The 27,171-nt window shown below is 34.9% G+C and overlaps 1 protein-coding gene across 2 annotated transcripts in view; it reads right to left on the bottom strand.

Annotated features, from left to right (window-relative positions):
• LOC121410379 (cubilin-like) overlaps window positions 1–25,604 on the bottom strand; it is a 95,898-nt gene extending 70,294 nt beyond the window's left edge. For both annotated transcript variants that reach the window (XM_041602422.1, XM_041602421.1), the window contains exons 1-9: window positions 25,177–25,604; window positions 21,624–21,756; window positions 13,790–13,936; window positions 12,793–12,819; window positions 12,205–12,306; window positions 6,848–6,951; window positions 3,973–4,102; window positions 3,487–3,658; window positions 3,191–3,316 (exon numbers count right to left, since the gene is read on the bottom strand). In XM_041602422.1, the coding sequence (XP_041458356.1) occupies window positions 3,191–3,316; window positions 3,487–3,658; window positions 3,973–4,102; window positions 6,848–6,951; window positions 12,205–12,306; window positions 12,793–12,819; window positions 13,790–13,936; window positions 21,624–21,756; window positions 25,177–25,295 (1,060 nt within the window). In that variant the 5' untranslated portion in view covers window positions 25,296–25,604. The remainder of the gene's footprint in view (window positions 1–3,190; window positions 3,317–3,486; window positions 3,659–3,972; window positions 4,103–6,847; window positions 6,952–12,204; window positions 12,307–12,792; window positions 12,820–13,789; window positions 13,937–21,623; window positions 21,757–25,176) is intronic.
• Window positions 25,605–27,171: the final 1,567 nt, after the last annotated feature.

The raw sequence follows: 27,171 nt of genomic DNA, 5'->3' as shown, positions 1-27,171 counted from the left end.
ATGCCGAACGTAATGTGCACCTGATTTAGTACCACAATGGCATATGATTCTGTCCCCCCCCCCAGAAAAAAAGAGGAAAAAAACGGGGTAAGAGATAGATGGGGGAACTTGGTCAGTGCTACACAGCATGTCGGTGATAGAAGCGATCAGTTCCTGGTAATTTCGAGTGTAATCTTATTATTATTATTATTTTTTTGGGGGGGAGACCTTGGAGACATTAGCAGACATTAGCGTACCTACAGAGGGACAGACTACCCAACCCCTGACGAGTCACAACCCATGTCCCCCCCCCCCGACGAGTCACAACTGATCCGTGATGAGCCACATGTGGCCCGTGCCTTTGAAATTGAAGACCTTTTTTCTTTTTTTTTTCTTTGCTTGTCAAATTTTCTTCTTGTACGAAATCCTTTAATTTTAGTTGAAGACGTTTTTTTTTTTATTTTTTACTTGTCAAATTGCCCCCCCCCCCCCTTCTTGGAAAATCCTAGGTACGCCACGTCAGATGCTAAATATGTAATACATAAAGCCTATTTCTCCATCGTGACCTTTACATATTTTCGTAATGGAATTATTTACGATCAGGATTGTGATACAGTTATAGAGGGAGTTAGATATGCATTGGAACTTTGCACCCCCCTAGCTCCCAAAAGAAAAGTATCGATTTGCTGGTCGGGGGGGGGGGGGTAGGCTGCAGGTGAAAATATTACGTTTGAGTCTTAGCGCCGGCCCTGGGCCAAGATCATATAGATTTGTCAGCAAAAGATACAGGCGAAAATCTGCAAACCACTTTATAAGATAATGATAAAAAAGGATGTCTCTTCACGGTTGTTTACGGATCAAGGACCCAATAATTGCCATTTCGAAAATGTGCATTTTTTCTTTACATTAGTTGAAATGTTGTTTCTTGAAAATGCTTTACATATTTAGATGGAAACACACCTTGGCGGCGCGGAAGCCAAACAATATAGGGGAGGTCCAGCTGAAATTTTGGGATGGGCACAGGTAAAAATTTTTAAGCCCCCCCCCCAAAAAAAAATGGTTGTCAACCTAAGTTTTAGGAGTGGATCACCAAAAATTTTTGACAAGCAAAAAAAAAGTTCATCAACCTAAATTTTAGGGGGGACACAAAACGTTTCAGGGGGGTCCACGTGAATTTAGGAGGGACGCATGAAAGAAAATTGACAAGCAAAAAAAAGGTTATCAACAAAAATTTTAGGGAGCACCGTCCCCTCCCCCACCTCAAATTTAGGGGGGGACTGCCCGGGGAACTGTCAGCAATAAGACAATAGAAAGGAGAAATTTGTTGAATTTTATTGAGATTGCAATCACATGACGACGCCGGTCATGTAAATTGTTCTTTGAAGAAAAATGTGTGATGGCAGAGCTGCTTACAGAGTCTAGAAAAAGTAATTTGGTCGAGAGGCGGCTGTGTGTCACATGTGATAAGAAAGAGAATGCAGATTTCAGCGGCACGTATTACATGCCGTCAGAAGTGTTCGCGTGAATGAGTGTGATGTGAATGTCAGCGGCCGGCCCGCCGTACACATCGTCAGGCGATGCTGCGATTTGTGCATCGCATCCGGTGTCCTGTGTTTTGGTTGTTCGACCAACCATTGCAGAAATTGTAGTCGTCTTATAATCTCTACAAAATATTCTCAGGAACCTCAACGATACTATTTTATGGATATCAAAGTACACTATATATATATATATATAAATACATATATATATAGGTTAGTATGAGTGATGGCATTAGCATAGCGAAGGTAAATCTACAACAGATATCCCTCCAATTCCTCTGGCTCAATACAAACCGACTTTACGACAGTGGCTGCTCGGCGTTTCTCCGGCCATGCTCCCGCGCTCACTCGCGGTGAAATTTGGATACTAAAGCATTGCATGCACTCCGTGTAGCCTAGCGATAGCAGACGATGCGCGGAAGAATTTTGTTTTCCAGTAAAGTAGATATCGGTCACGTGAAAAACAAATGCTCAGTCATGGACGAAAGTGGGCGCTGTGAAAAGTGACCTTTTTGAACATTGCGAATAGGTAGATTGAGTAAGATGTCGGTGAAATTCAGCCGAGGATAATGACTTCATTTTCTGAGTTTATTTAAAATTTAGACATTTTCAAGTAGAAATTTTGCCACTCTCATATTGCATTATGATCAGTTCTTGTTATTCAATAGCCACGACCCATACAACTGGATTTTATGATCCTTCACCAAAACTATCCTCGAGCTTTAACATATCTAAGTGCTTTACAAGTCTTATAAATAGCCCAGTCATCGCATCCTGGCATGCCCGCACACAATTTATGAAGTATAACAAAAATAGACCCATGAATTTCATAATGTGCTATAGCTATTGTATGAAAAAAGATTGAAAGTGAGAGTACTATTGATTGTATCCACATAGGAGTCAAATATCCAATCCAAGAGAGAATCATTTACTGTGAATGGGCACAGTGTGCACACAATTACATTAAAAAACAATAGAAATCAGGATGATGACAGTCTCATGTTTTCAGCTTGTCAATTTAATACTCCTATTGAAAATCTGCATATAGCACAAATACAAAAACCAAGCACTATCTATAACTATCGATAACCAGACATTTGGCTAAGTGGTAGAGTGCCCGCTTCATGAATGGGAAGGTCATGGGTTTAGTTCCAGGCTGAATCATGTCAAAAACTTTTTAAAATTAGCCTTCCTGCCAGGCACTCAGCATTTTAAATACTACTACACTACACTACAAATTGGACGCATCTGAGAATAAATTGACAATGGTATGCCAGGCTGAATGATCCGACATGAAAAAGAATATAAGAATGGCAATAGAAACATATTGATATTGTGCAGGGCAAGCTTGAAGGTCAGCATTTTGCTAGAGTGACTATCTTGGTTAATTAAGAACTAGTGTTACTATCTTTCAATTCTACAACCCCTAATCCATATCCTTGCATAATTTTAAGCCCAAATTCCCCAATTACAACCCTAATTCTAATCCTGCATCTACATTGATAGATTGCCATAGTAAGCATCTGGAGAGTGTATCATGAATAGCCATGTCAGTGATTTTCACTAAAAGATGTTATAAGCTACTGGAAATTCTTGCATCTGATTGGATGGGATCAAATCAGTGAGTGAAAATCATTGATAAAAATGTTCCCCAGGTGAGTAGTCCATACCTGCTGGGCAAGGTCCACATGATCTTGATCCATCAGTGTTTGTACATGTTACCAACTGAGAGCATCCACCGTTATTAGTAAGGCATTCATTGATATCTGTACACTGGTGACCATTACCATCATAACCTAAACAAAACAAATAGAAATTCATTTATTATTATTGCCATAGGGGACAACATTTTATCATTAATAATCAGAAGCAATGTAAGCATTATCAACAAAATGATAACTAAAAAGCATACTGACCATCTCTGATGTTGTATTGAAAAACAAAATACACTGTTTTTAGATTATACCTGAAGGGCAGTTTCCACAGTAGTAAGTTCCATCCACATTGGTACAGCTGACTCGAGGGTTGGAAGAACAAGGATATTTAGCTGCTGAACACTCATCAATATCAGCGCTACAAGCTGGATTAGATGCACTGACCTTATCCCAGCCATCTGAACATATACAGTCAAAGCGAGCCTATAAAGTAATACAGTGTGCTTGAAATCATAATGCAGTTTATTCTGTATTTTATATGAAATAAGTAAATGGAATTCTTAGTAGGACTCATCATTAATCATCATTGTTTCTGAGGAATGCTAAAATATTTCTTTCCTCCCTTTCCTCTGTTTCTTCTTTTTGTAGTCTCTACTCCTAACTTCTCCTACTCACACATAATTCTACCAAGAACATTTCTCTTTTAAACTACTCCACAGTTCATGTCAATTCCATTGAGACGAAAAGCAATAAATGTTACGTATAACTGTATAGACAATGAAAATTCAAACACATACTACGCCTGTCTGTATTCTTGGGAGGTTGACACAATATCCATGATCACAGACATTAGCTACAGTATTAGAAGCACAGTCATCATACTGCATAGTACAAAGAGATCCATAGAAATCTGCAGTACAGTCACATCTGAAAATATCATAATAAAGACAGAATGTGTAGGCTGTGAAATACATGTATAAGTTGTATTAAGGATTATTCTATTGCTCATTTTCCTTTATGCCAAACTCCAAACTGCATGAAACAATACATTTACTGAAGTCCTACTGACATGTATATCCGCCCATATTCTGTTCACTATCTTGTTTCCTGAACCAAGGAGTTACCAGCACTCCTTGCTTGAACCGATACAGTAAGAACCTCTCCAGCACGATTGAAGCTCTGCAATCCTACATGATCCTCTGGACCATCCCATAGGACTACCAGTACCTTACAATGTAGTTTTGTGGATTGCTTTGCTTCATACATGTATTAAACTGGTCCAAGGATGATTGTTAACAAAACCTATATTCCAAGAAGAGATCGTCATCCAGAGGTGGCAAGATGTTCTACAAGAGATTTGATTCTATTAAAAGTGGTGACGAACAGGGTCTAACATGTCTTTACACATGTGTTCATGTACAGTATGAGTTTACATTATGTGGCTGATAATTTCAATAATTAGTCTGCAAAATACTACTTTCTATAAACATAACACCATATACAGCAAATAAACTTAATTTTGAAAGGTTACACTACCCTGTCCTCCCAATAAAAATTATATTAAATAATAAATATCTGAATAAATGAAATAAGACTAAATAAGATAAATAAATGAATAAATGATAATAGTAATTAATTTAAACAAAATATGGAAAACAATAATAACTAGAATTTTAATTCGTCATGAGGACGAATTAGGTGATCTGTCTCTGATTCTCTTGATCATGAATATTACCACCAATATGATAATCATGATGAAAATCAAAATATGTTGATAGCTCTTGCAATTCAGGAAATGAGGTGAAGCGGGGGTTGGTTATAATTATGAAATGGTAATAAGCCAAGGTAATAATCTCAACTTACCGACAGACATCATCCAATATATCAAAAGTGTTTCAATTATTGTATGATCCCAATACTTGACACAATATATGCAAAATCGCACAGATATTATTACAAACCTAATTTGGCTAGCACAAACGGTATCTTGGATTTTCTCTAGGTGATATGACAGAGAAATGGGGTAGTACGGACTTAAATATGAGATGACGTAGAAGACACAATGTATGAAGTTTGCTTCAGGTGAGATGATACCAGCCCACAGAAGTAGTCATTTGAAGACGTTCTCAAAACATGTGCCTCCTAGAGTAGAAAACTTTGATAAGTGTGTCAGAAAGTCTTGTGATGATGTAAAAAAAAAGAGATAGGGCAGAGAGGGAGAGAGAGAGGTAGAGAGAGAGCTAGTACCAAATCGGAGACTTTATATATAGTGAGTCACAGGTCAAAGGTGAGTGTGCTGTCTTAGATCAAATACTGACCACTTTGACATATATTGCCAAGGACTCTTTACACATAAGCAAATTAAGAGGATCTCTAATCCAATTTTGCAAGTGAAATTAAGGCATAACGCTGGCATCTGATCGGAAAATAAAGACAACTTAGCGATAGCTTAGAATCTCAGTTACATTATACTCAAAGCTCAAAGAAAACAACCAACAAATAGTGGAGATATGGCTCGCGAAATAGAGGAATGTAAAATCCGGTTTTGAGAAAAAGTCATTTCCCATAGAGATTGCACACAAAATGAGCGAAAATGACATGCCTCTATAACTTGCCATTTTTCAGGATGATCCATTCCTTTAAAAGTAAATAAAGGCATCACATTAGAAAAAGTGTGTCCTTAGCTACAACATATTGAAAACTAAGCAAAAATTGACCAATATTTACAGAGTTAAAGTCAAATTTGCATAATTATAATGACGTCATAAGTAGCAAAATGGGAATTTTTAGTTCCGACGCCATTTTGATGACGTCATGATAAAATTTCGGGTCAAATGTGACATGAAATCACATCTCCCATCCATACTCTATTCGAATATGAAAAAAAAATTGGGGGTCAACGGACTACTTTAAGAGCTATAATGAATTTTGTATAGGCATGTTTTTGCACATATATTGTCTATGTTTAGTGCGCGCGCGCGCGCGTGCTGTAAACTTTGATGGAGGCTAATTCCTTTATTACTTGTCGTAGAAGGTTGATCAAGGTATCAAATTGTTCAGAATTATATTACGGATGCATTGATATGAAAAAAAATGGTGATCCTATGTTGTATAGTGCCGTTATGCGCGGAAACGCGCGCGGAACCGTGCGCGCGCGCAAATTTTTGAAATGCTTAAAATGACCTGATTCATACTCTACTTTGGTCAAAAAGTGATTTTGAGCATTTTAAAATTTTGACGCGCGCGTACGCGCACGTCGTGACCTTTACATGACCTTTGATGACATGGACAGTTGACCCTTGACCTGAAGTTAATGTGATGTAAATATTGTTAATTTTCGATAATTGATAATGAAGATATGATTGATAATGTGATTTTACAAAATGGCGTCTAGATGACGTCATGATGACCTTTTGACCTTGAACTTGCTTTATACACATCACATGATAAGTCCCCATATCTGATGATATTTTGAAGATAATTGATAATGTAGATTTTGAGATTTAGTACTAACAAGAAAAGGGCGGAAAAATAAAAATAAATAAAGAAATAAAAAAGAAAATTCGTACGAAATTAATAGTTGATCTGTCGATTGACAGATCACCTAATTACAATATACTAAATGAATATAACAGTGTTGTACCCATGAGTTTCACACTAGTTTGCTCTTACCTATATCCACCTTGTGTGTTCACACATGAGCCTCCGTTCTGACAATCATTGACAGTTCCAACAATAACACTGCATTCATTGAAATCCTGTTCACACAAATTACCCTGTTGGAATAGAATAGTTCAATAAAAGCAATTGTAGGGCTTCAATAGGTACATGTAATAATAATGGTTGAAAAGCTTAAATTAGGTCACTTATCAAATTTGCAAAACCATCCATCAATTGATTTTGGGTTCTGACTACAAAGATAACCAACTGTTTGTGGAAATTGCTTCTAAATGTATAATGTCCCTGAATTATCCTTTTGTTGATTTGACCATTTATTTCTAGAAGGGGAGGGTGCCGTTTCATTTGTATTGATTCGTTGAATTTTCTTCTTGATAACAGCCATTTGAAAGAAAAGGAGACTATAATCAGTTTTTATAAAAATTAATTGTCATATTATCATAGATCATTTAATAGGCTTCCTCCATCTTTACCTACATATGATATGATACATAATTAATACTTTAATTATATCATAAAACCATGTCATAAACATCCTCTTGAATATATCCAAACATATGATGCATTGCACTTTTTTCCCCACTCCATGATTCAAAAACTGCAAAAAAAATACTTTAAGGATAGATACTGAAAATTTATATGTCAAAAATGCTAGACTAGTAAAGACAAACCATGTTCATTCATAGATAATATATAAGTAGGTAATGGCCACATAGTAAAGGGAAAGAGTACTGCAGTATTGTTTTCTTAAATCAGGGTCACGACAGAGGTGAATGATAAATTCAACAATAGAGATAAGAAATGTGACAGAAAGTAAACCTTTGATTCAAGCATATTCACATCAACACAAGATACTTTCAATTGAAGAAGATCATATCTTGATTCTACAGTGTATAGGCCTCATATACTAATATTGAATAAAAATATAAATAAAAGAAGGCATCAATGATATGTGATATCAAGAATAAACCAATTGTAATAGGTGTAAAGTAAAAGAGATCTTGATGAAATGTCATTGTAAAATTGTACTGTATCAATTACAGGTAATTGATATTACAATACGTAACTTATCATTTCTGGGGAGACAAACTAATTTATCGGAGGCACATAATAAAGTCAAACTTGTGTATAATACATGTAGTCAAATGAAATTCGGACATTTATGGGGTTATTGTAAATGGAAAAAGTTCAGTAGTAGTAGTAGTGGCCATGTAAGTGGACATTTCATATTAAAGTTGCCTGTATGGACACTGTATGTGCTCCAAGGAGATTTTCAGTCCATCCTCTCTTCACAAATAGATCAGTCTTTTTGTGTGAATACATTAACGCCTATGTTTACATCCTTCAAGAGAATCCTTTGTGTGTTTAGAGAATCGAAGGAACCTGAGCTGTGAATATTTATGAGGATAAACTAGCTTGACAAGAACACATTCTAGAATGAACAGAACTGATCATCAAACATACTGTGTATTCAAATGAAACAAGTGGTCCTCTAAAATATAGCCTACATACTGAAAGTTGGCATTGCAAATTTAAACGTTTTTTTTTTGCAGCACCTATATCTCACTTTTGATATGCAGGTAAGACAAAAAATGTTCTGTGAAAAAAAAATTCTAAGTGTCATTAATTGATTCTCATTTTACAACTAATATCAATTAAATTTTCTTTACTAATATGACTTTAAAAAAAATCTCTTTTTTTTTGTTGGGATGGACTACACCTTTACAGTAAGTACAAAATTTCACCTGAATAGGTAATTGGCTATGTTATTCCATAATCAAACATTTTTAATGCCATGGGCAAATATAAGTTTTCAAACATTTCTTTAATATCTTCATTAAGTAAAATCAAGGAAATCAAACATTAAAACAAAATTAAATGCCCTTTCAAACACAATGTTATTTAATTTTGGTTGAAGCTATTCATGGAACTTCTTGTACATCACAAAATGCCTACATGTAGTGGGGTTGTTGCTAAGTGATTGTAACTCCTCAATATCAGACAACGTCATCAAAGACCAATTCATGATTGGTTAAACATAGTTTTCCTGCATTAGATATATTAAAATGAAGGTCTTATGCAACAAGCATCTGACACAGCAGTTTATACAAATTTCATTTAATAATTATTTTATCAACTTTACTTCATCGTGAATACGTAATGAATGTGAAGTTTGTATATTTTACAAAAGTCCTGATAATCTTTGTTTTATTCTTTTATTGACTGATAAGATTCAGGGATCTTTCGGTCATTTGCCTATGAGGGATTGTTAATAGGTAGTTAGCAAACAAACTAGCATGACACTGATAAGTGTGTTTTTTTTATCTAGGTGTCAGTATACAGATCCATCATCCATGTAGGTAATAAATTTGATATCAAGGATTAATTACAACATTGATTCTTGATCGATACTGCCTACATGTACTACCAGCCAAGAATGGATCCAACCAAAAATTAGCATAGACAAATTATAAGATAGACTTATGATGCAATGGCCGCTTTTGTGTTGAAGTGTGCAGGGATATGTATCATGATAATGAAGGATTCTACAATGATGATAGGTGTGTGGGACAAATTCTAAAATGAAACAGACGATACAAGTTTCATAATAAAATCCTGCTTTAAAATATGTTTTTCAAGTAGTAGGTGCTGTAGATCAACTACAAAATGTTGTTTGCTGGTGCATAATTTTTCATCATCGCACTGAGAAAAAAATAAATGCTACAAGATTGGTTGACATTTAAAGCCCTAAACTCTTGCTAAGAACAGTGCAGGCCCTTTGATTTTTGTTCTTTGCAAATATTATCCCAATAAATGAGAAAATATACCTTTCAAATGCCTAAGGGCATTTTTTCAGCACCAATGTTATTACTATGAAGAAACCACTTATTCCATGTACACCATTTTCCACACAGAATCTGATGTCAAAAGATGTAATTTTCCAGTCCTAAACTTTGGAAATCTTTTATTTTAAAGGTACCTCTTTAATTCATTAACTATTAGAGAGCATTAAAAATATGTTGATACTCCCTCGATTAATTTTTTCCCCAATATCTAAAAGTAACTATCATGGTTGATGTAAGAGAGATACATTTCAAGTATAACCGAGATTATGTAGTGCTGTCTGGTGGGTAATTAACTGATCAAATAAAGAAGACCTATAGTTGGTTACATGTATTTAATGACAATAAGATTAACAGAGCAAACAATCCACTTGTAGTTTAAAATAACAAAATATACCAGACATAATGAATATGAATGAATCACCAAGTTATATCTAATATACCTACACAAAATGTGAAGTATACGCAGACAGATCAATTATTATCATGTATCATTTTTTTCATAAACCACCATTCTAGTCCAAGGTGAATAGTTAAGGAGGTGCTTGAACAAATATCCCCATGGCTGTATCAAACTCTTATATCTTTTTACAGAGAAACAAACAGATAAAGAATTGTTATATCAGGGATAGAGAGACAATGCCCCGGTGAAGTAAAACCATTTGAATGTGCTTTATCATTAAAACATGTCATAAAGGCTGCAAGGCAGTAAAAATTTTAAAAAAGTTTGTGTAGCTTCCCAAATCATGTTTAAGCTTAACCTGGATCAGGCTCTTTTGGGTGTTATATGACAGGGGGTTGAATCAACCCCCCCCCCTTGAGTTGAGATCTCGGCAGCCGATCACGTGAACACCATGAAAATTGGCATGATAATAGTGTAGGATGTAATCTACAAGGCTGTATGGTTAAATTTTCCAACATCATCCGATTTTTCTTTCATATGAATTAATTACATGTATGCTGATTTATGCGTAAATCATACTTTTTGCTCTAACTCACTACAAAAAGCACTTAGAATGCTAATTTTTAGTGTAAATATTCTTTGTACCAATGCTAAAAATCGCAATTGAAAAAAATCCTGGTTAGAAATTGAATTTCTTTTGTATATTATTGTTTCATGAATTCATGTATTTCTTTGTCCTTTTACCAAATTTATTGCAGAGCCTTTTAAAGCATAATCATGCTAGTTAATCAGTTAACTTCAGGTGATAAGAAATACAAAATAATATCTTTATGAATAAGATGAGAAAACTCAATTAACAATGATTTTGTACACACAAATCACATTTCAGGGCAATTATGGGTCTGACAAGCACTTACGTAATTTTTGAATCCTTTACCCAGGAATCGTAAATTTGGTCTCAAAAGATGTGCAAGACTTCAAAGAAAAAGTCAGGGAGTGGCTCAGTTGAAAAATTTTGCACATCGGAATGGTCATGGAAATGGCAGTTTTAGAGTAAATAATTAAACAACTTGAAAGGATGTATGATGCATGCAAATACAACTAAATTGCCTCAAGTACAAATGATCAGTGAGTTACAAAAACATATTTCAGTCTTGCATATTAAACATTGGTATTCAAAGTGACAAAGAAATCAATCAGCTGAAGCTTCACTTAGACTTTTACCTCAGCCTGACTTGCAGAAATGTTGAAAAATACGAGAATTTTATTTAATGAAATGTACACACACATGTATGTTCATGCATACATTAAGTTAATGTAAAGATGAGGATTTGCTCTTTCATATTCTAGTGACTTTGAAAGGTAGTATCAGAATAGCCCTCTTTAATAACTTGGACTATCTTTTTTATCCATATCCAGTAAATATTGAAAAGGAAAAGTAATGGCAAAAATAATCAATTTTGATTGTTTGTCAAAATATAAATTTATTAAGAAGAGAAAAAAAAGCTAAATTCTAAAATAAACTGGTTGAAGTCTGTGTCAATCATTTCAAAGTACAAAACCTATAGGTCATTAGACTGCCTTGAGGCATTGACTACTATGTTGAATGTCAATATCTGTTTATCTTTACAACACTTAAAGTAAAGTGTAACTAAACACCTCAAGCGAGTTGTCAGAAGCCTTGAATAAAGTGAGCCAGAGCTGTACAATTACCAACAATGTCAAATCAAAATTTGGTCCTTCTCATATACCCCAAAATATTCTCCATGATTCTGAGATATGCCAATGTTCATAGCAACAGACAAAGATAAGTCAAAGGCATTAAAGTCAATATGTCACAATGTGTATAGGAAAATATATAAAGCAATTAATTAGTCTGGCTGCATAAAACAGGGAGCAATCAGTAAAATTGGCACATGTCTCTTGATTTTCTCTCTTTTCAGAGGGGTAGGGGATGGGGAGTATTTGAATTTAAAAGAATACGTAAGTGACTTCAACAGCTGTCATTAGCTATATCCTTGCATCTTTATATTGGCGAAGGTACAAAAGGTACTGAAAAGTAATGAAAAGGTGCATTGCCAGTAAGTATTTAAACATCAACTTACCTGCCATGCAGATGTACACAAGCACATGAACTTGTCATACATATCGATACACGTACCACCATTCCTGCATGGATTGCTTGAGCATTCATCAACTGTTAAAATCTGTGAAACACAAGATATCATTTTAGAACAAAAAAATATTTAGCAGGATGTCATGGAAACAAGCAGTGGGTACTAGCTATTGAGGCCATTTCAAAACCTGATATAATAGTGTGTCTTGATGTAATAGAAAAGAGTTGACCGTGTAAGTAGTAGAACTACTGCTGTATTAAAAAAATCAATATCATGTACCTATGCACCATGCACTCTTTTCACTTGTACATATGCATACACCAAATTAGATGTAAAGATAATTTTTAACCTTTAACAAGACTTTCTAGGTGAATAAGATATCAACATTACTTATTATTGCTAGAGATCCAATTTACCAAAGTCTTGAGATATTTAATTTCTTGAAATAAACCAGTAGACCAAATGTACTATACAGGGAGATAGTTTACAAAAACTTTTTACCAAACAGGTACAAGTCAATATTTTAACATACAGTAAAATCAAATATCATTTGAGGGAAATGGATTTAATACTTACATTGTAATTTTCTTCCAAATCTGATACCTACGAGGTGAAATAATGAAAATATTGTTGAAGTTTAAAACACGATATTAAAAAAGGGTCAATGTCAACATACATGGATATATCGTAATCATTATTCTCAACATGTGAATAAAGTAAGTTAATACGTCCGTAGTTAAGTTGGTAGTTCAGATATGTAAGGTTACCTTGGATGTTCAGTTATGTAAGGTAGTTACATGTAAGTTGATAAGTGAGTTTAGTTTATGAATTTTAGATAGGTTTTCTGATGAAAATGCTTCGAGAAATTTTGATAGGCTATAAATATTGAAGAATTAATATTATCATCATTATCGAGAAGATATACAGTATATGTATATAGTATAAATAACATATGAATAAAATAAACATCCGATTATCAAGAAAAATATCATGCTGAGTCTTGCTGACTCAACCCAAGACAACACAATTTACTATTACATGTCCGTAAAATGCAGCTTAACATGTATGGAGTGCATGCAGTTGTAGTATAATGTTGTAACATAAGAAGCACATCTAACATAGACACATGATAGTACTTCCAGGTGAAGATCACATCCTGTAGAATGCTTGTATCTACACTTCAACAACACAAAGCAGTTTTGAAAACAAAATTGCAAGGTGGATTTCCAAACTGATATCCAAGACCACTTCTGAAACAAATTCAAGATTTCTGACTCAAACTAAACTGGTTTAAGTATTAAAGTAGATAAGAACAGGGTCTTGTTACTCTTGTATAATGCAAAATGATAAAGGACATCACATTTTGCATGTTTATGGGTTTATATTTTTACCTAAGAGCTGTAATTACATGAATTTTGAGGCAAAACCTACAGTTTTCATTCTGTAAACTAAGCTTTATGAAAATAACTTTTATTAGATGCAAAATGGTTGAAACAATTGACTATTTTGTTGGCATGTATAAGATGTGTGAAGCTTTCAAACTGTGTTGAAGAATCGATTTGGTATAACTTACCCGCCTCTCAATATCAGGGCTTGTCCCTCCTCCTCCTCCACTACCATTCTCTAAATTGGTGACTCGTGTCATTAAATCTTGGTTTGAAGATTGTAATGATGCCACATCAGACTGCAATCCTTCTACATCAGCCTTACTTGTCATTGCCTGTAAAATGCATAATCATACAATAAATTACTTTAATGAAGAAAAAAATGCTATTTTAAACAAAAATTTTTCATTCTTGACCACAAAGAGGCTGGGGAAAATAAATCTGTGCACCATACTTTATAAGAAATGTGTATCAGTAATGAGAAGAACAGGAATTAAAAAAAAGATAAAAAAAGGTAAAAATAAAATGAATGAAATAAGATAACATAAAATAAATCAATTCATAAACATATTAATTTTCTTTAAAACATGAAAAATAGCCGCTGTAAATGACTGCTTGGTTCAACTGAAAATACAGTTTGAAGTTACAAAACACAAGGAGGAAAAATATTCCCTATTCACAAAATACCTGATTTCCAAGATTTAAAAAAAAATTAAAAAAGAAATGATGATAACACTGTGACAAATCTTCCATTTCTAGCATCTAGACATATTGCACTCTTGAAACTTTGGTCAGTCCAAATGTCTTCAAGTGGCACTGATTTAATGCAAATACACACCAAAACATTTTGTGGCCCAAAAAGTCTTCTTAAATGCACTTGATAGTCCAACTACAAAATTATGTGACTAAATTTACACAGATTTTTTTTTTATACACATGGCAAAAAATATGGCATATTTCATTTATTTTTCAGTTGGATTATATTTCCAAAATATTTTGCGGATAAGATGGAAAAACCTTAAACATGTAGCAAATAAGTTACAACCCATCTTTTTCTTGTGACTTTCAGACAAAGTAAAGCTATTACTGTAACAATATCAACTTTCCAACAATAAAATGAATATTAGCTTTTTATTTTGTTCAAACACAATGAGGAAATTCCTGCATAAACTGAAATTAATGTTCCTTTGATTTCTTACTGAAATTGGTCATTGATGGCATGTAGAAGACTTTGTCATGCTGTATTATCAACACAAAAATAGATATCTTCATATACATGTAGGAGCCAATGTTAGAGTAACTTTGACCAATGACCAAGTATAACTTCATCAATCATGGAGTTGCCCATCCATTTCTATCATGAAAGGACATTACACTGCAGACTCTATGAATATAAAAATCTCAAGAGCTTGATTTTAAAAAAAAGTAGGCCTAAATATCATAGGGTAACTGGGGGGGGGGGTACAAATGCATGACAACCTACAGTAGCAACAATTTACTTTAGTATGTACATACAGGTGTTACATTTTGGGGTCTGTGTACTATTATCCAAAGGTAACTCACTTAGTTTAAAAAAAGAGCTAACTCTGATATTAAAACTAGATGCAATTAATTCAAGTTGACTTGTGATCCTAGGGATGTATAATTCACAACCTACAGACAATGTATGTTGTTTTTTCACTGCCATTTTGAATTCAAACAAGAGTTTAGTTACAAGTACTGAATTATAATATATCTCAAGAGTAATTGCCATGGTATCTTTTTCCCCAACCTGACCATGGTAACAAAAGGTCAGGTACACGCCCACCTGTTTCACATTTTCTGGATTACAAAGATTTGCAGCTTGCAAAGCGTTTGTGAATTGGATGTACTCTTGTTATATTGTACATGCCCAATTCTATTTTACATTAGACTGTACATGTATGTACGAACACTGAGGATAGGAAACTGGTTATTTTTTCATTCAGATATATATCCACAATCAATAAACTGTACCCGGTACCATAAACATATAAATCAATATGAAAAATTGGTGTATACTTTTCTACACTCCACGTTTTTAGTCTGAATAAATTCAAGGAGAGAAATTATACACCTTTTTCAACATTTTAATAACTTTTTTCAAGTGTTATCTTTACATGTACAGTGTACAGTGTAAATATGCACAGACCAATTTACAATCTACAACAAATATACTTTAGCAAATCAGAGTTGACTTGGGGCATGTTTATGCTTGCACTTTTCAGGCTAGAAACAGCGTTTTCATATGTGAATATATATAGTTCAAAGAATAGTTGCATCCTTGTTCATTTTCATGACAATGTTTTAAAACAGTGATTGTACAAAAAGGTGCGTTTCAAAATGTTGTTTCTGGGGAAGTGTAACAATTCCATGCTCAAATTATATTTGATGGGGGTGTGTCTCATGAAACCGTGAAATGGGCCGGGGTCTAAGGAACTGACCACAAGGGTAAAATACAGGGTCTTGGAAACTGAATATAGGGTCTACAGAAAGGGATCACGGGACAGTATGTCTGCACGCAAGCACTGTGCATGTATTTATGGGCGCTAGCGGAGGAGTGAAGTCGTGCGTGCAGCTCTCACATGCCGTGCTCGTGCTGGACAATTTTGGCAAGGCTAAGGAACTACTATGTTTCGTAACGGGGTCTTGCGAGCGGGCAGGGTGGCTTCTGAATGGAACTTTTATCATTCAGAGTAGGCCTATATAGATAGCTGAAAATTAGGTCTAAAGAGGGATCATCAAAGTGGCACGTCCCTGTACCACCATTGAGTCCCCCCGGGGGGGGGGGGAGGTGGGTAGGCCTTATATCATACCCAATAATCATCCTGATATCATATCTGATAGCTTGTTAAAGGTCAAGTCCTCCCCAGAAAAAATGATGATTTGAATAAATATACCGAAAAATAAAAAAAAAGCAAAATGCAGAAAATTTCATCAAAATCGGAAGTATAATAAGAAAGTTATATCATTTTACAGTTTTGCTTATTTTTCACAAAACAGTGATGTGCACAACTCAAATGAGACAGTCAATGATGTCAATCACTCACTATTTCTTTTGTTTTTTATTGTTTGAATAATACAATATTTCACTTTTTAAAGATTTGACAATAAGGACCAACTTGACTGAATCATATAGTATTAAAGAGAAATTCCAGTAGTTGCAGTAAACACTGATTTCATGAGAAAGTCTGTAAAACAAGGCTTAATTGTCAGTATATCATTAAGGATCTAGATCTGGTACAGTTTCATTAACTGAACTTTGAGAAATCTTGAAATCTACGCTGAAAAATGTTCACACCGAAGATTCCCAACACAGATAAGCGCACATGGGACAATGTATAATTATTGCCTAGAGCGTCGGGCCTGACGCTCTACCAGAATCCTGTGCTTATTTGCTGATTTCTCAGCAATTACAAAATTTCTTCCAGAATCCATGCGTTTTATTTATACAAACAGACACTTTGCTGGTCATTTCATTGGATTCTGTACAAACTCATTTTGATATTGTTACCAAAACTAGCATTTACCTTTAAACAATGCTCATTCCACATGTTCAGGGAGGAATTAATTGTTTAATACTATATGATTCAGTCTGAGAAAAATAGAATATTCCCTATTTCATGTAATAAAATTTAAAAAAAAGAAAAATAGTGAGTGGATGATGTCATCAGTCTCCTCATTTGCATACCCACCAGGATCCGATGTGCAGAATACATTGTAACCGTAATTGTGAAATTAAGCAAAACTTTAAAACTTTCTTATTTTAAACCAATTTTGAATATGCTTGTTAGATTTTTCTCTTTTCATTCAAATCAACTTTTTGTTGGGGTGAACTTGTCCTTTAAAGTAATCAATTAACTTGAGATTATTCCAAAACTAATCACCAACTTTATGCATGACTATTTATGATTGAGCTCTTGCATACATATCCCTGGATTTCCTTGAGATAATTTGTGAATTTCCTTTTCTACATGTAGTATTGATGTCATTCATTCAGGAGCTTATGGTAGACCAGGGGTAAAGGGTAATTCACCCCTCACATACAAGAAACAGTGCAATTTAAGTTGAAAAGGGGCTCCTTTGGTGGCACCACATTACACTATACATGTAGGCCTACATCAACAAAATACAAAGATGCCAACTTGGAAATCAGAATTAGGAAGGATTTTCATACATAAAATTATGTACGTGTAGCAGACATCCTGGGATAAAGGGTCTGGCTCTCGGTTGTTCTCCTAGTCTTATTTATATGCAAGATATGTGTGCAGATGAGTGTGCAGAGAATATGACCTTGGGATATGGAGCATTTCCCAATTTACATGATCTGTGTTTTAGAATGTCATTTCAAAACGCCTATTTGGGGAGTTCTATTTATGCTTATCTTTTCAGAGGTGAAATCACGATCTGCAGCTGGCTTCACATCTTAATTTTCACTCACCAGGAAAGCCAAGTCAAATTGGACGAGCCCTTTTTCAAAAGTTTTTTTCCCTGAGTGTTATGATCGACTATTATTTTAACCTCAAACAATTTCTGATCTTTAGTAATTGCATGGAGCTACTTGACATAGCCATAGAATTTCCACCATGGCGAGGATAAAAAGTAAGACAAAATAAAGTATAAAAGTACACATAAGATAATTATAAGACATTAATTATGGTCTTGTCTATGCTACTGGGAATTTTAACTTTTTTAACGATGTCTCCTCATCACAACTCATATTCATTTTTTTTTAAATCCCTCAACATTCATCGTGATGAAAAATCAGAGTAGTAATAATCACATATGCATATGTACAGGGAGTGGAGAGAATTCCATGAAGTTAAAACCATGCAAAGTTCTGTATTTGCCCGCGTATTTTCATCTCACTGGAAGCATTACCCAAATGACGTCGTATGTACATGTATTAACTTGTTTAATTCATGGTCCTCTTTACAGACCTGCCAACCTCTAGGAATGAAAAATTGTATTCTGTGATTAAAAAAAATTATTTTTCCCCCCAAAAGTGTATAAGTTACCTGAAATTACATTGATCTAATAACTACATTAGTGTAAGTTTTATGAAATAGAGACATATAGAGATGATTTTTCTCATTAATGATTTTTTTCAATAGAATTTTGAAAAAAAAATAATAAAAAAATTCAAAAAAGTATCTTTTAAAGAAAAATCATACTGCCATATTTTGGTTGTAAAAACGTACTAAATACGCCAAAAACGTACTGGTTGGAAGGTCTGTCTTTATGTTTCTTGAAAAACCATGATTATGGTCAAACAACATTTTGAAACACACCTTTTGTAAGGTTATGATTGGCATTCTGAAACGTCGTTTGGACTAATCACGTATGAACATGCTGATTCTGGCCTGAAAAGTGGAAGCATATATATGCCCTTAGAGAGCATACAGAATAGGTGGTTTCAGACAGCCTCGAAGTTCGTCAGATCCAGGTATTCTCTGATCGGGAAATTTACCCCGATCAGAAAATACAAGGTATTTTGGTAATGTGAAAGCAAACTACACGTAATTTCCCTGAAAGAAAATACCCGCTAAATAGTGGGTACTTGGCGAAATTATGAGAATTTTTGCGGGGATTTTCCAAGGTCACAGGTATTTTGACAATGTGAAATTACGAGAATTTTTGCGGGGATTTTTCCAAGGTCACAGGTATTTTGACAATTTGAAAGCAATTACCGGGAACTTTAAGCCCAATGTGTCGTTGGGCGCGGAAGCCGTGGGTGGCTGCTGGGCTAGTTATTTTGAATCTCGCGCCTTGCCTGCTTATCAGACCATACTACGCATGCTCAGAACTTCAGGAACTTATCCCAAAGGGTATGTTTCGGGGCGGTGTGAATGCAGGAATAATTAATGGGTATTTTTTAGCCTAAAAAAGTTCTCGTAATTTAACGGGAATTCTTGTGATCGAGGCAGTTTGAAACCACCTTATGATGAACTTATTTGGGGGTCATAGAACAATTTTGTGCCAGTGTAACAGGTGATAATTCTAGGAAGCCTGCATGTTGCTTTCACATTTGAAAGTACATTGGAGGTATATAGAAAACAACGATAAGGATAATTCCCAAGGTGGTTCTCATGACATGACTGGCAAACATGGAATGACAGGCAGGAATTCTATTCAATTATATATTTTTTCTCATTCTCTTTCTGTTTCTCACTGTAGCTAAGTGCTTTCCCTTTTCCTTCTCCTTCTATTTATCCTTCTCCTTTCTTCTTCTCAGATGTTTAATCCATCCTTCTCCTTTCTCCCTTTTTTTTCTTATTTTTCCTTCCCCATCATTTTTCTTCCTTTTCCTTCTCTTTATTTTTCTTTTATCAAATATAAAGCTCTACATTAACCCTTCTACCTCTTTAATACTTAGATATACTTCAATAATTGTACTGTTTTAAAAAAATCATCAGGTACAGCCTACAAGGGAAGCAAGCTCATAAATTTGCTCAACTATTTTTTATATAGGCCCTAAATGTCTTCTCTGCTAGTGAATACAAGATGGATGTCAGAGTTCAGAGGGATTGGGCTTAACATTCTTAACCTCACTACTGGAATGTCCATACTGGTTTACAAAAAAAACATCAAGACAAATTCCTACCTACATTAACAATGCTTGTAAGTACAAGTCAAGTTCAAGGGTGGTTACATGATGAGTACTGTCATGTAGGCCTACAGGCATTCAGGCCGGAGATTGTGCACGTATCATGTGCATGGAGCTATCATGATCTGTGTGATGTTATTTTAGTGTCTTGTATAGGCTGTGAACCAACCACTGTTCCATCCATGCTGATGCCGCGAGCCTGTCTGGGCAATAGTCCTATGTGGACGATGGGTGCATTGCAGTTGACATCGACCTCCCGCCCGCTGTATTTTGAGCCATTTTTTCTGACATGTTTACTAATCACAAATGACAAGTGGCACAAAGTGATAATTTCGAACCCAAAAGATGAATGGCACTGTCTTTTGGTATAAGTGGACCTAGGTTCAAGTCCCACCCAAATAATTTGTTTTTAAAGGGAGGGAGGGGAATATTTTTTTTTCTTTTCTTAAAACTCATATAAATTCCAACAACTTTACTTTCAACTTTATGATTCCATTTTCGGGGCAAGGGAGGGTGGCGATGAGGCTGATTTCAAGTAGTGCATGACACTGAAACCGTCCAACAGTCCCAGAATGGTAAAAATTGCTGTCAGGCCAGTAACTTTTCAGAAATTATGGCCATATCTATTGGTCCAAACATGACCAGTAAAAAAAAAAAAATTCAAACTGATACCAATGTCATTTTCTTCTCTTTTGTAAATTATAAAAATGACTAGCTCTAAAAAGAAATTATTTACATGAATTATGTTGTGTATGTGTGTACATGTATGTACTTTGCCCTAGTTTCTTTTTTATGGGGGGTAACAATAGCAAAATAAACTCAAGTCTTTTATAATGTTTTTCTTTATTTTGACGGACTAGTAAATTTTAGGTTCGGACCAGTAGAGAATAGAAAACCTGGATCTACTGGTCCAGCATGAACAGGTTGGACCAGTAGAAAAAAAAGGGTTAGTGTGGAGCCCTGTTTTAAGGTTGAAGGTCAATTCCACCTCGACAAAAATTTACGTGAATAAAAGATGCAATTTCAGTTTTTCACTTATTTTTTTCCATTAAATTGTTACACAAGACATTGGTATGCAAATGAGAGAGTCGTTGATGTCACTCACATCTCATTTCTTTAGAAATTTTAATAGCAATATTTTTGCAGATTTGATGATAAGGAAACTCTTAATTGAATACAAGGCCAGTACTAAACTTTTCATCAGTTATAAATATGAACTTTTAGACTGCTGAAAATCCATTTTGGCTTTTATAATAAATGTATCTGCACATTCATAACAGGCAATATAAGACACCTATACACTTTCCATTAAAAAGCAAAACAATGCAGGCACCATAACTTAATGAAATGATATAATACTCTCACTTTGTAAAAAAAAAGGCATTTAAATCACTTACCATTCTGGAAATATCAACAAGATCATAATCATCAATATTAATTCTCCCTGTTCCACCTCCAGTCTTGAAAGATATATTGTGATTTGACCCTGTCTGGAATATTAGATGGCCGTCATTGGTTAGAATGTTTGGTCTGAATATAAAATAATGGGGAAAAATAAGAATGAATTAGAGGTCAAATCCACTCCATAAACACAATCATGAACTTTGATGCAAGTTGATTTTAATAAATTGAGAAAATTAAAATAAGTGGAAAACTGACAATTCCATTATACTTGGATGTAAATTGAAGTTTCACACATAAGTTATGTGTACTGTAGAGAGCTGATTTCCATTGATTGAATCATACTTCAGTTCCAATGATTTAAACTCTACAGATTCAAACAGTGGTGTGCAGGCAAAAAACAATTATAGGGGCTTCTTTTCACAACTTAATGCCAATCTGCAATATTGAAAAACCTTTGACATTGCAATGAATAGAGAATTATGTACACATGTACATGTAGCAACTGCACTATATAAATGGACATATCATGAAATCCTGAGTCTTGACTTATTTTTACCCCCCCCCCCCCATCTCCTCAATCTCCTCTTCTATTAAAGTGACCCTGACCTCTGATTTCCCCCCCAATATGAAAATCCTGGAGTAACCACTCCACCACTGCCCACCTCTTAAAGGGGAAGTTCACCCTGACAAAAGTTTATTGTAAAAATAGCAGAAAAACAATGTTTGTGCAAGGTTTGTAAGAAGGGCGGAAGAACCTATAGGGCCTATACCCCATCTATGAATCCCTCCGAACTCCAGAATTAGCACAGACCAGCGATTTAGTAAAAGGGGTTTATTTTCATGATTCATCTGTTTAAAGTATAGGCCCTATTGAATATTAAAGTTATTAGATTTTTTTTATTTGTGATGTGATATGCAAGCAGCTTCTCATGATCATGAGTTAAGAACATCAATAAAATGAGATTTTTTCAAAAAATTGATGTTTTTTTTACCATTAGTAGAACACATAGGGCCTATATATCAACAGAAAAAAAATATTTCACACCCACTCCTCAAAGGAAAAAAAATTGGAAGTCATCACAAACCATTGAAAAAATTTGAATTATCATATAACATGGGGCAGCTGCTCGTATGGGGGGAGGGCATAATGCCCCCTTCTGATCTCGACATGCACATTCTTTACCACGTAAACTACAAGCTAGTATAAAAGAAGTCTGAAAATAATTATTTTTTCATTATCATGAATAAAATATGCAATTTATTCATGAAAAAAATTATTTATGTATTTATTTCACTTCAAATTTTCTTTTGTTTTGAAGATGTCATCTTTTTAATCTAATTTAATTTATTGCCTATCCAATTACGCCAAATTTCATTGACAGAAACATTTAAGTCCCAGTTGAAAACTTATTTCTTATTTGATCTCCCATTAACAGTTAAAAGTGTGTTTATTACAGGAGAATTCAAAATTCTTTTCTTTTTCGTTTTCTATTATTGTTTGTGTGTTGTGTTTATTTTTCTTGAAGCGCCATGAGCGCCAAAAGGCAGGCCTGTGCACTATATAAGTAGCCATTATTATCATTAGTGGTTTCCACAAAGAAAAATTGCAAAAGCTAATTTTTGTTCTTGTGTATTTCTTTGTTTTTCTAAATTTCTTATGTGTTTCTTTGTATTATCATCGTTTTTCATTGTTTTTTTTCAATGGAAATTGTTACAGACCATTTAAAAACTATATTTAACCCTAAATTATTTACGCAGACCAATTAGAACGAAAAATAATCACCCTTTTATGAATTTCACCTCCCATAGACTTTGTACAATACCGGTAAGTATAAAAATGAGCCAATTTTGGCATGACATTGCTTTTCAAAGATTCAGGTGACATCACATTTTAATCTTCTTTGCCAGTAAAGTCAAGACAGACCTATCAAAATGCCATCCAATCAAATGGGTAATAAATGGCATTAAAACAGTACAAAAGTTTATCAAAATCAAATAACAAATAGCCGTAAATTTTGAACAGTGATAAGAGAGCATGGACTGCATGCATGTATGCATTAATATAGTAAGCCAATTGTGTAACTTTTAGATGTGAAATCTCATGTGTCATTCAAAAACACCTCTCCTGTGATACAACTATGAGTTATTCAATCATATCCAAGTATCAAACCATTTTTGGAGCAAAACATTCATATTGATAAAAAGCACATTTTTTTTTGAAAAGTTAGCTAATAAATACATGTAGGTACACCTGCATCTTCCACGTTCATGAAACAATTGTCTTGGCTTTTTCATCCATCGTTTCTAAAAACTTCTTTCCTTAAATTACAGTGGATATGAGTTTAAAAATAATTAGAGACTATTACTGGAAAAACTTGTAACTAAAGTTAGTAAACAGCAAAAGCCTACCAGGTAAGCCCCAAAGATTAAAGGTCAATTCCAAATCAGAAAAATTTTGATTTGAATCAATGATAGAGAAAAATCAAACACGCATTTACCTCTGAAAATTTCATCAAAATCGGATGTAAAATAATTAAATTATGACATTTCAAAGTTTTACATATTTTTTACTATACAGTTATATTAATAAGTCAGTGATCTCCAAAAGAGAATGCCGACGATGTCCCTCACAATTTTCTTTTTTATTTATTGCTTGAATTACATGTAGATACAATATTTCACTTTTTACAGATTTGACAAGGACCAGTTTTTAATGGTAATTCCACATGTTCACAGAGGAATAAAATATTGTTTTACAGGACAATGACGAGAAAATTAGAATACTGTCCATGTATTTCAGAATTCATATGGTAAAATACAGAAGAAAAAGTGAGTGATGTCATCAGTCCCCTCAAATCTGCAGATTGATCATAACTTTAAAATATCATAGATTTCATATTTTCCATCCGAATTTGATGAAATGTTCAGTGGTGTGTTTTTAATATATATACTTTCTCTCTCAATTCAACCTTCTTTCGGGGGGGGGGGGGGGTAGATTTGCCCTTAAATCGCAAGGACAGAAAGATTTTAATCATAGTATCCACTTGTATGTTCATGGCCAAGGAAATTATACAAGCTTCATGGTTCATAAATAATTGGATTTGAAACTGAGGCTTGCATGAGCATGGATACAAGTATTTAATTACATGTAGATTCCTTTAATCAAAGCAATTAGAAGCAATTAGAAGAAAAAAAATATGGAGTGATATTTAAGCCTATATGGTATTGGTAGTACATCAGGATTGTAGATGGAATGGAATGGAATGATATGGCAAGGGGGCGGATCCCCGTATCAGGTTGGGAGCGAGACTGGGAAGGTGATCGCATCACAACAACCACTTCACGACCCCTTTTCCTCATCAACGATGTGGTGTTGTTTAGTCCAATCATTGCCGATGTCAAAAAAAATGAATAGAGTAATATATACACATATTTCACACAAAACACGCTGTTTAAATCACCGACGACATCATCTCTTTCAAGATAAAACAGCGTCGCCTCAGTCACTGACAACGGCGTTAAAATAACTTCAAAACTTTTACTTACTGCTCGGCACTATCTGCAGCTCGTTTTCCCCGCGGTTCTGCCCCCACACGAGTTGCGATGAGGAGCAACGCGGCCAGAAACCCGTTCCATCTTGAACAGCTCCTGATGATTTTCATCATGATCTTGTTTCTTGAATGGTCATTGAATTGAAGACTTTCCAGTAGAATAGCCTACTGATGACTGATGACAAAAACAGCACCGCAAAAAATATATATTCGTTTGCATTAACCAAAATAAAGCTAAATGAATAAGTCCAGATAATGGTATTGAACTGAAATTCACCATGAGAGACTGTTTGCACCTGTACACACCTGTACAGTCCGTTGATTTGTGAAAGTGAGACCACTTTCTGTCGATATATAGGTACTATATAGAGATGTGGACGTAAAATGATGCACGCACACAATGGTTGGCCGCACCGAGTCGATATACCGGTTCGGTAAGAATTTCCGTGCCTGCAAAGAAATAATTGTGTAACGCAACGTGCCGCGGCCCCCTTTGATCGATAGAACCCCCCTGGATCCGTCAATGGGTGTCACGCAGTGGCGTACAGACGGGGGGGGGGGGGGTTAAGGGCGCTTGCCCCCTCCCCAATTTTTCATGACCAATTAAGAGGGGGGAGAGAAATTAAAGGAAGAAAATTAGGAAAGAGAGTAGGATGAATCATTTTCTGAATATTGAAATTAAATCTATCACAAATAAATTGCATAGGGCTTATTTGTAGTAAAAATGTCAAAATTAACTCTGCAAACTTTTTGCCCGATATCCAGCTGAGGCATGGCAGCTTGTCATATTGTTCAAAACCAACCTTCACCCGACAAAGGAAATTATAATTGGGACATTGTCGAAAATCTGTCTATCTGATGGTAAATCGGATCGGGGTCGCCCTAGCCACTAACCCGTCTCTGTGGTCTAGTGGTTCAGACACCGGCGTTCAAAGCTGGAGGCCCAGGTTCGATTCCCGACAGGGATATTATTTTGGCATCACCAATCATAGCAAAGGGTAGATAGCTCTGGGAACAGTGAAATAAGCAACGCCTACCATTGTTCTCTTCATCCATTTCTTTAACAAAATATTTAAATAAAAGAGTTGCAAAGCCGTTGTACATGTATAACTTCACACATTTATATATATTTATATTTATATATATATCATAAATTATATATGTATACATATGAATACATATATATATATATATATATGTATATATATATATATATATATATATATATATATATATATATATATATATATATATATTTAAATCTGTCTATCTGATGGTTAATTGGATCAGGGTCGCCGAGCCACTAACCCGTCTCTGTGGTCTAGTGGTTAAGGCACCGGCGTTCAACGCTGGGTGCTAGGGTTCGATTCCCGGCAGAGACATTTCGGCTTCACCTATTTTTCCAAAGGGAAGATAGCTCTGGGGAACCTTGATTTAAGCTTCGCCTACCATTGTTCTCTTCATCCATTTCTTTACACAATATATATATATATATATATATTTATATTGTGTAAAGAAATGGATGAAGAGAACAATGGTAGGCGAAGCTTAAATCAAGGTTCCCCAGAGCTATCTTCCCTTTGGAAAAATATTGGTGATGCCGAAATGTCTCTGCCGGGAATCGAACCCTAGCACCCAGCGTTGAACGCCGGTGCCTTAACCACTAGACCACAGAGACGGGTTAGTGGCTCGGCGACCCTGATCCAATCGACCGTCAGATAGACAGATTTTCGACACCATACCAATTATAATTTCCTTTGTCGGGTGAAGTTGGGTTTTGAAAAATGACATGCCGCCATGCCTCAGCTGGATCAAAGCTATTGCTTTATACAGTACACGTATGGGAGAAAGTATACAAATGTGTGTGAAGCTAAACATGTACAACAGCTTTGGCAACTCTTTTTATTTTAAATATTGTGTAAAGAAATGGATGAAGAGAACAATGGTAGGCGAAGCTTAAATCAAGGTTCCCCAGAGCTATCTACCCTTT

Source organism: Lytechinus variegatus, chromosome 3, assembly GCF_018143015.1.
Source record: "Lytechinus variegatus isolate NC3 chromosome 3, Lvar_3.0, whole genome shotgun sequence".
In the NCBI taxonomy this organism is placed as follows: domain Eukaryota; kingdom Metazoa; phylum Echinodermata; class Echinoidea; order Temnopleuroida; family Toxopneustidae; genus Lytechinus; species Lytechinus variegatus.
Note: the sequence above shows the minus strand (reverse complement) of the source record. Positions and strands in the feature narration are given on the sequence as shown.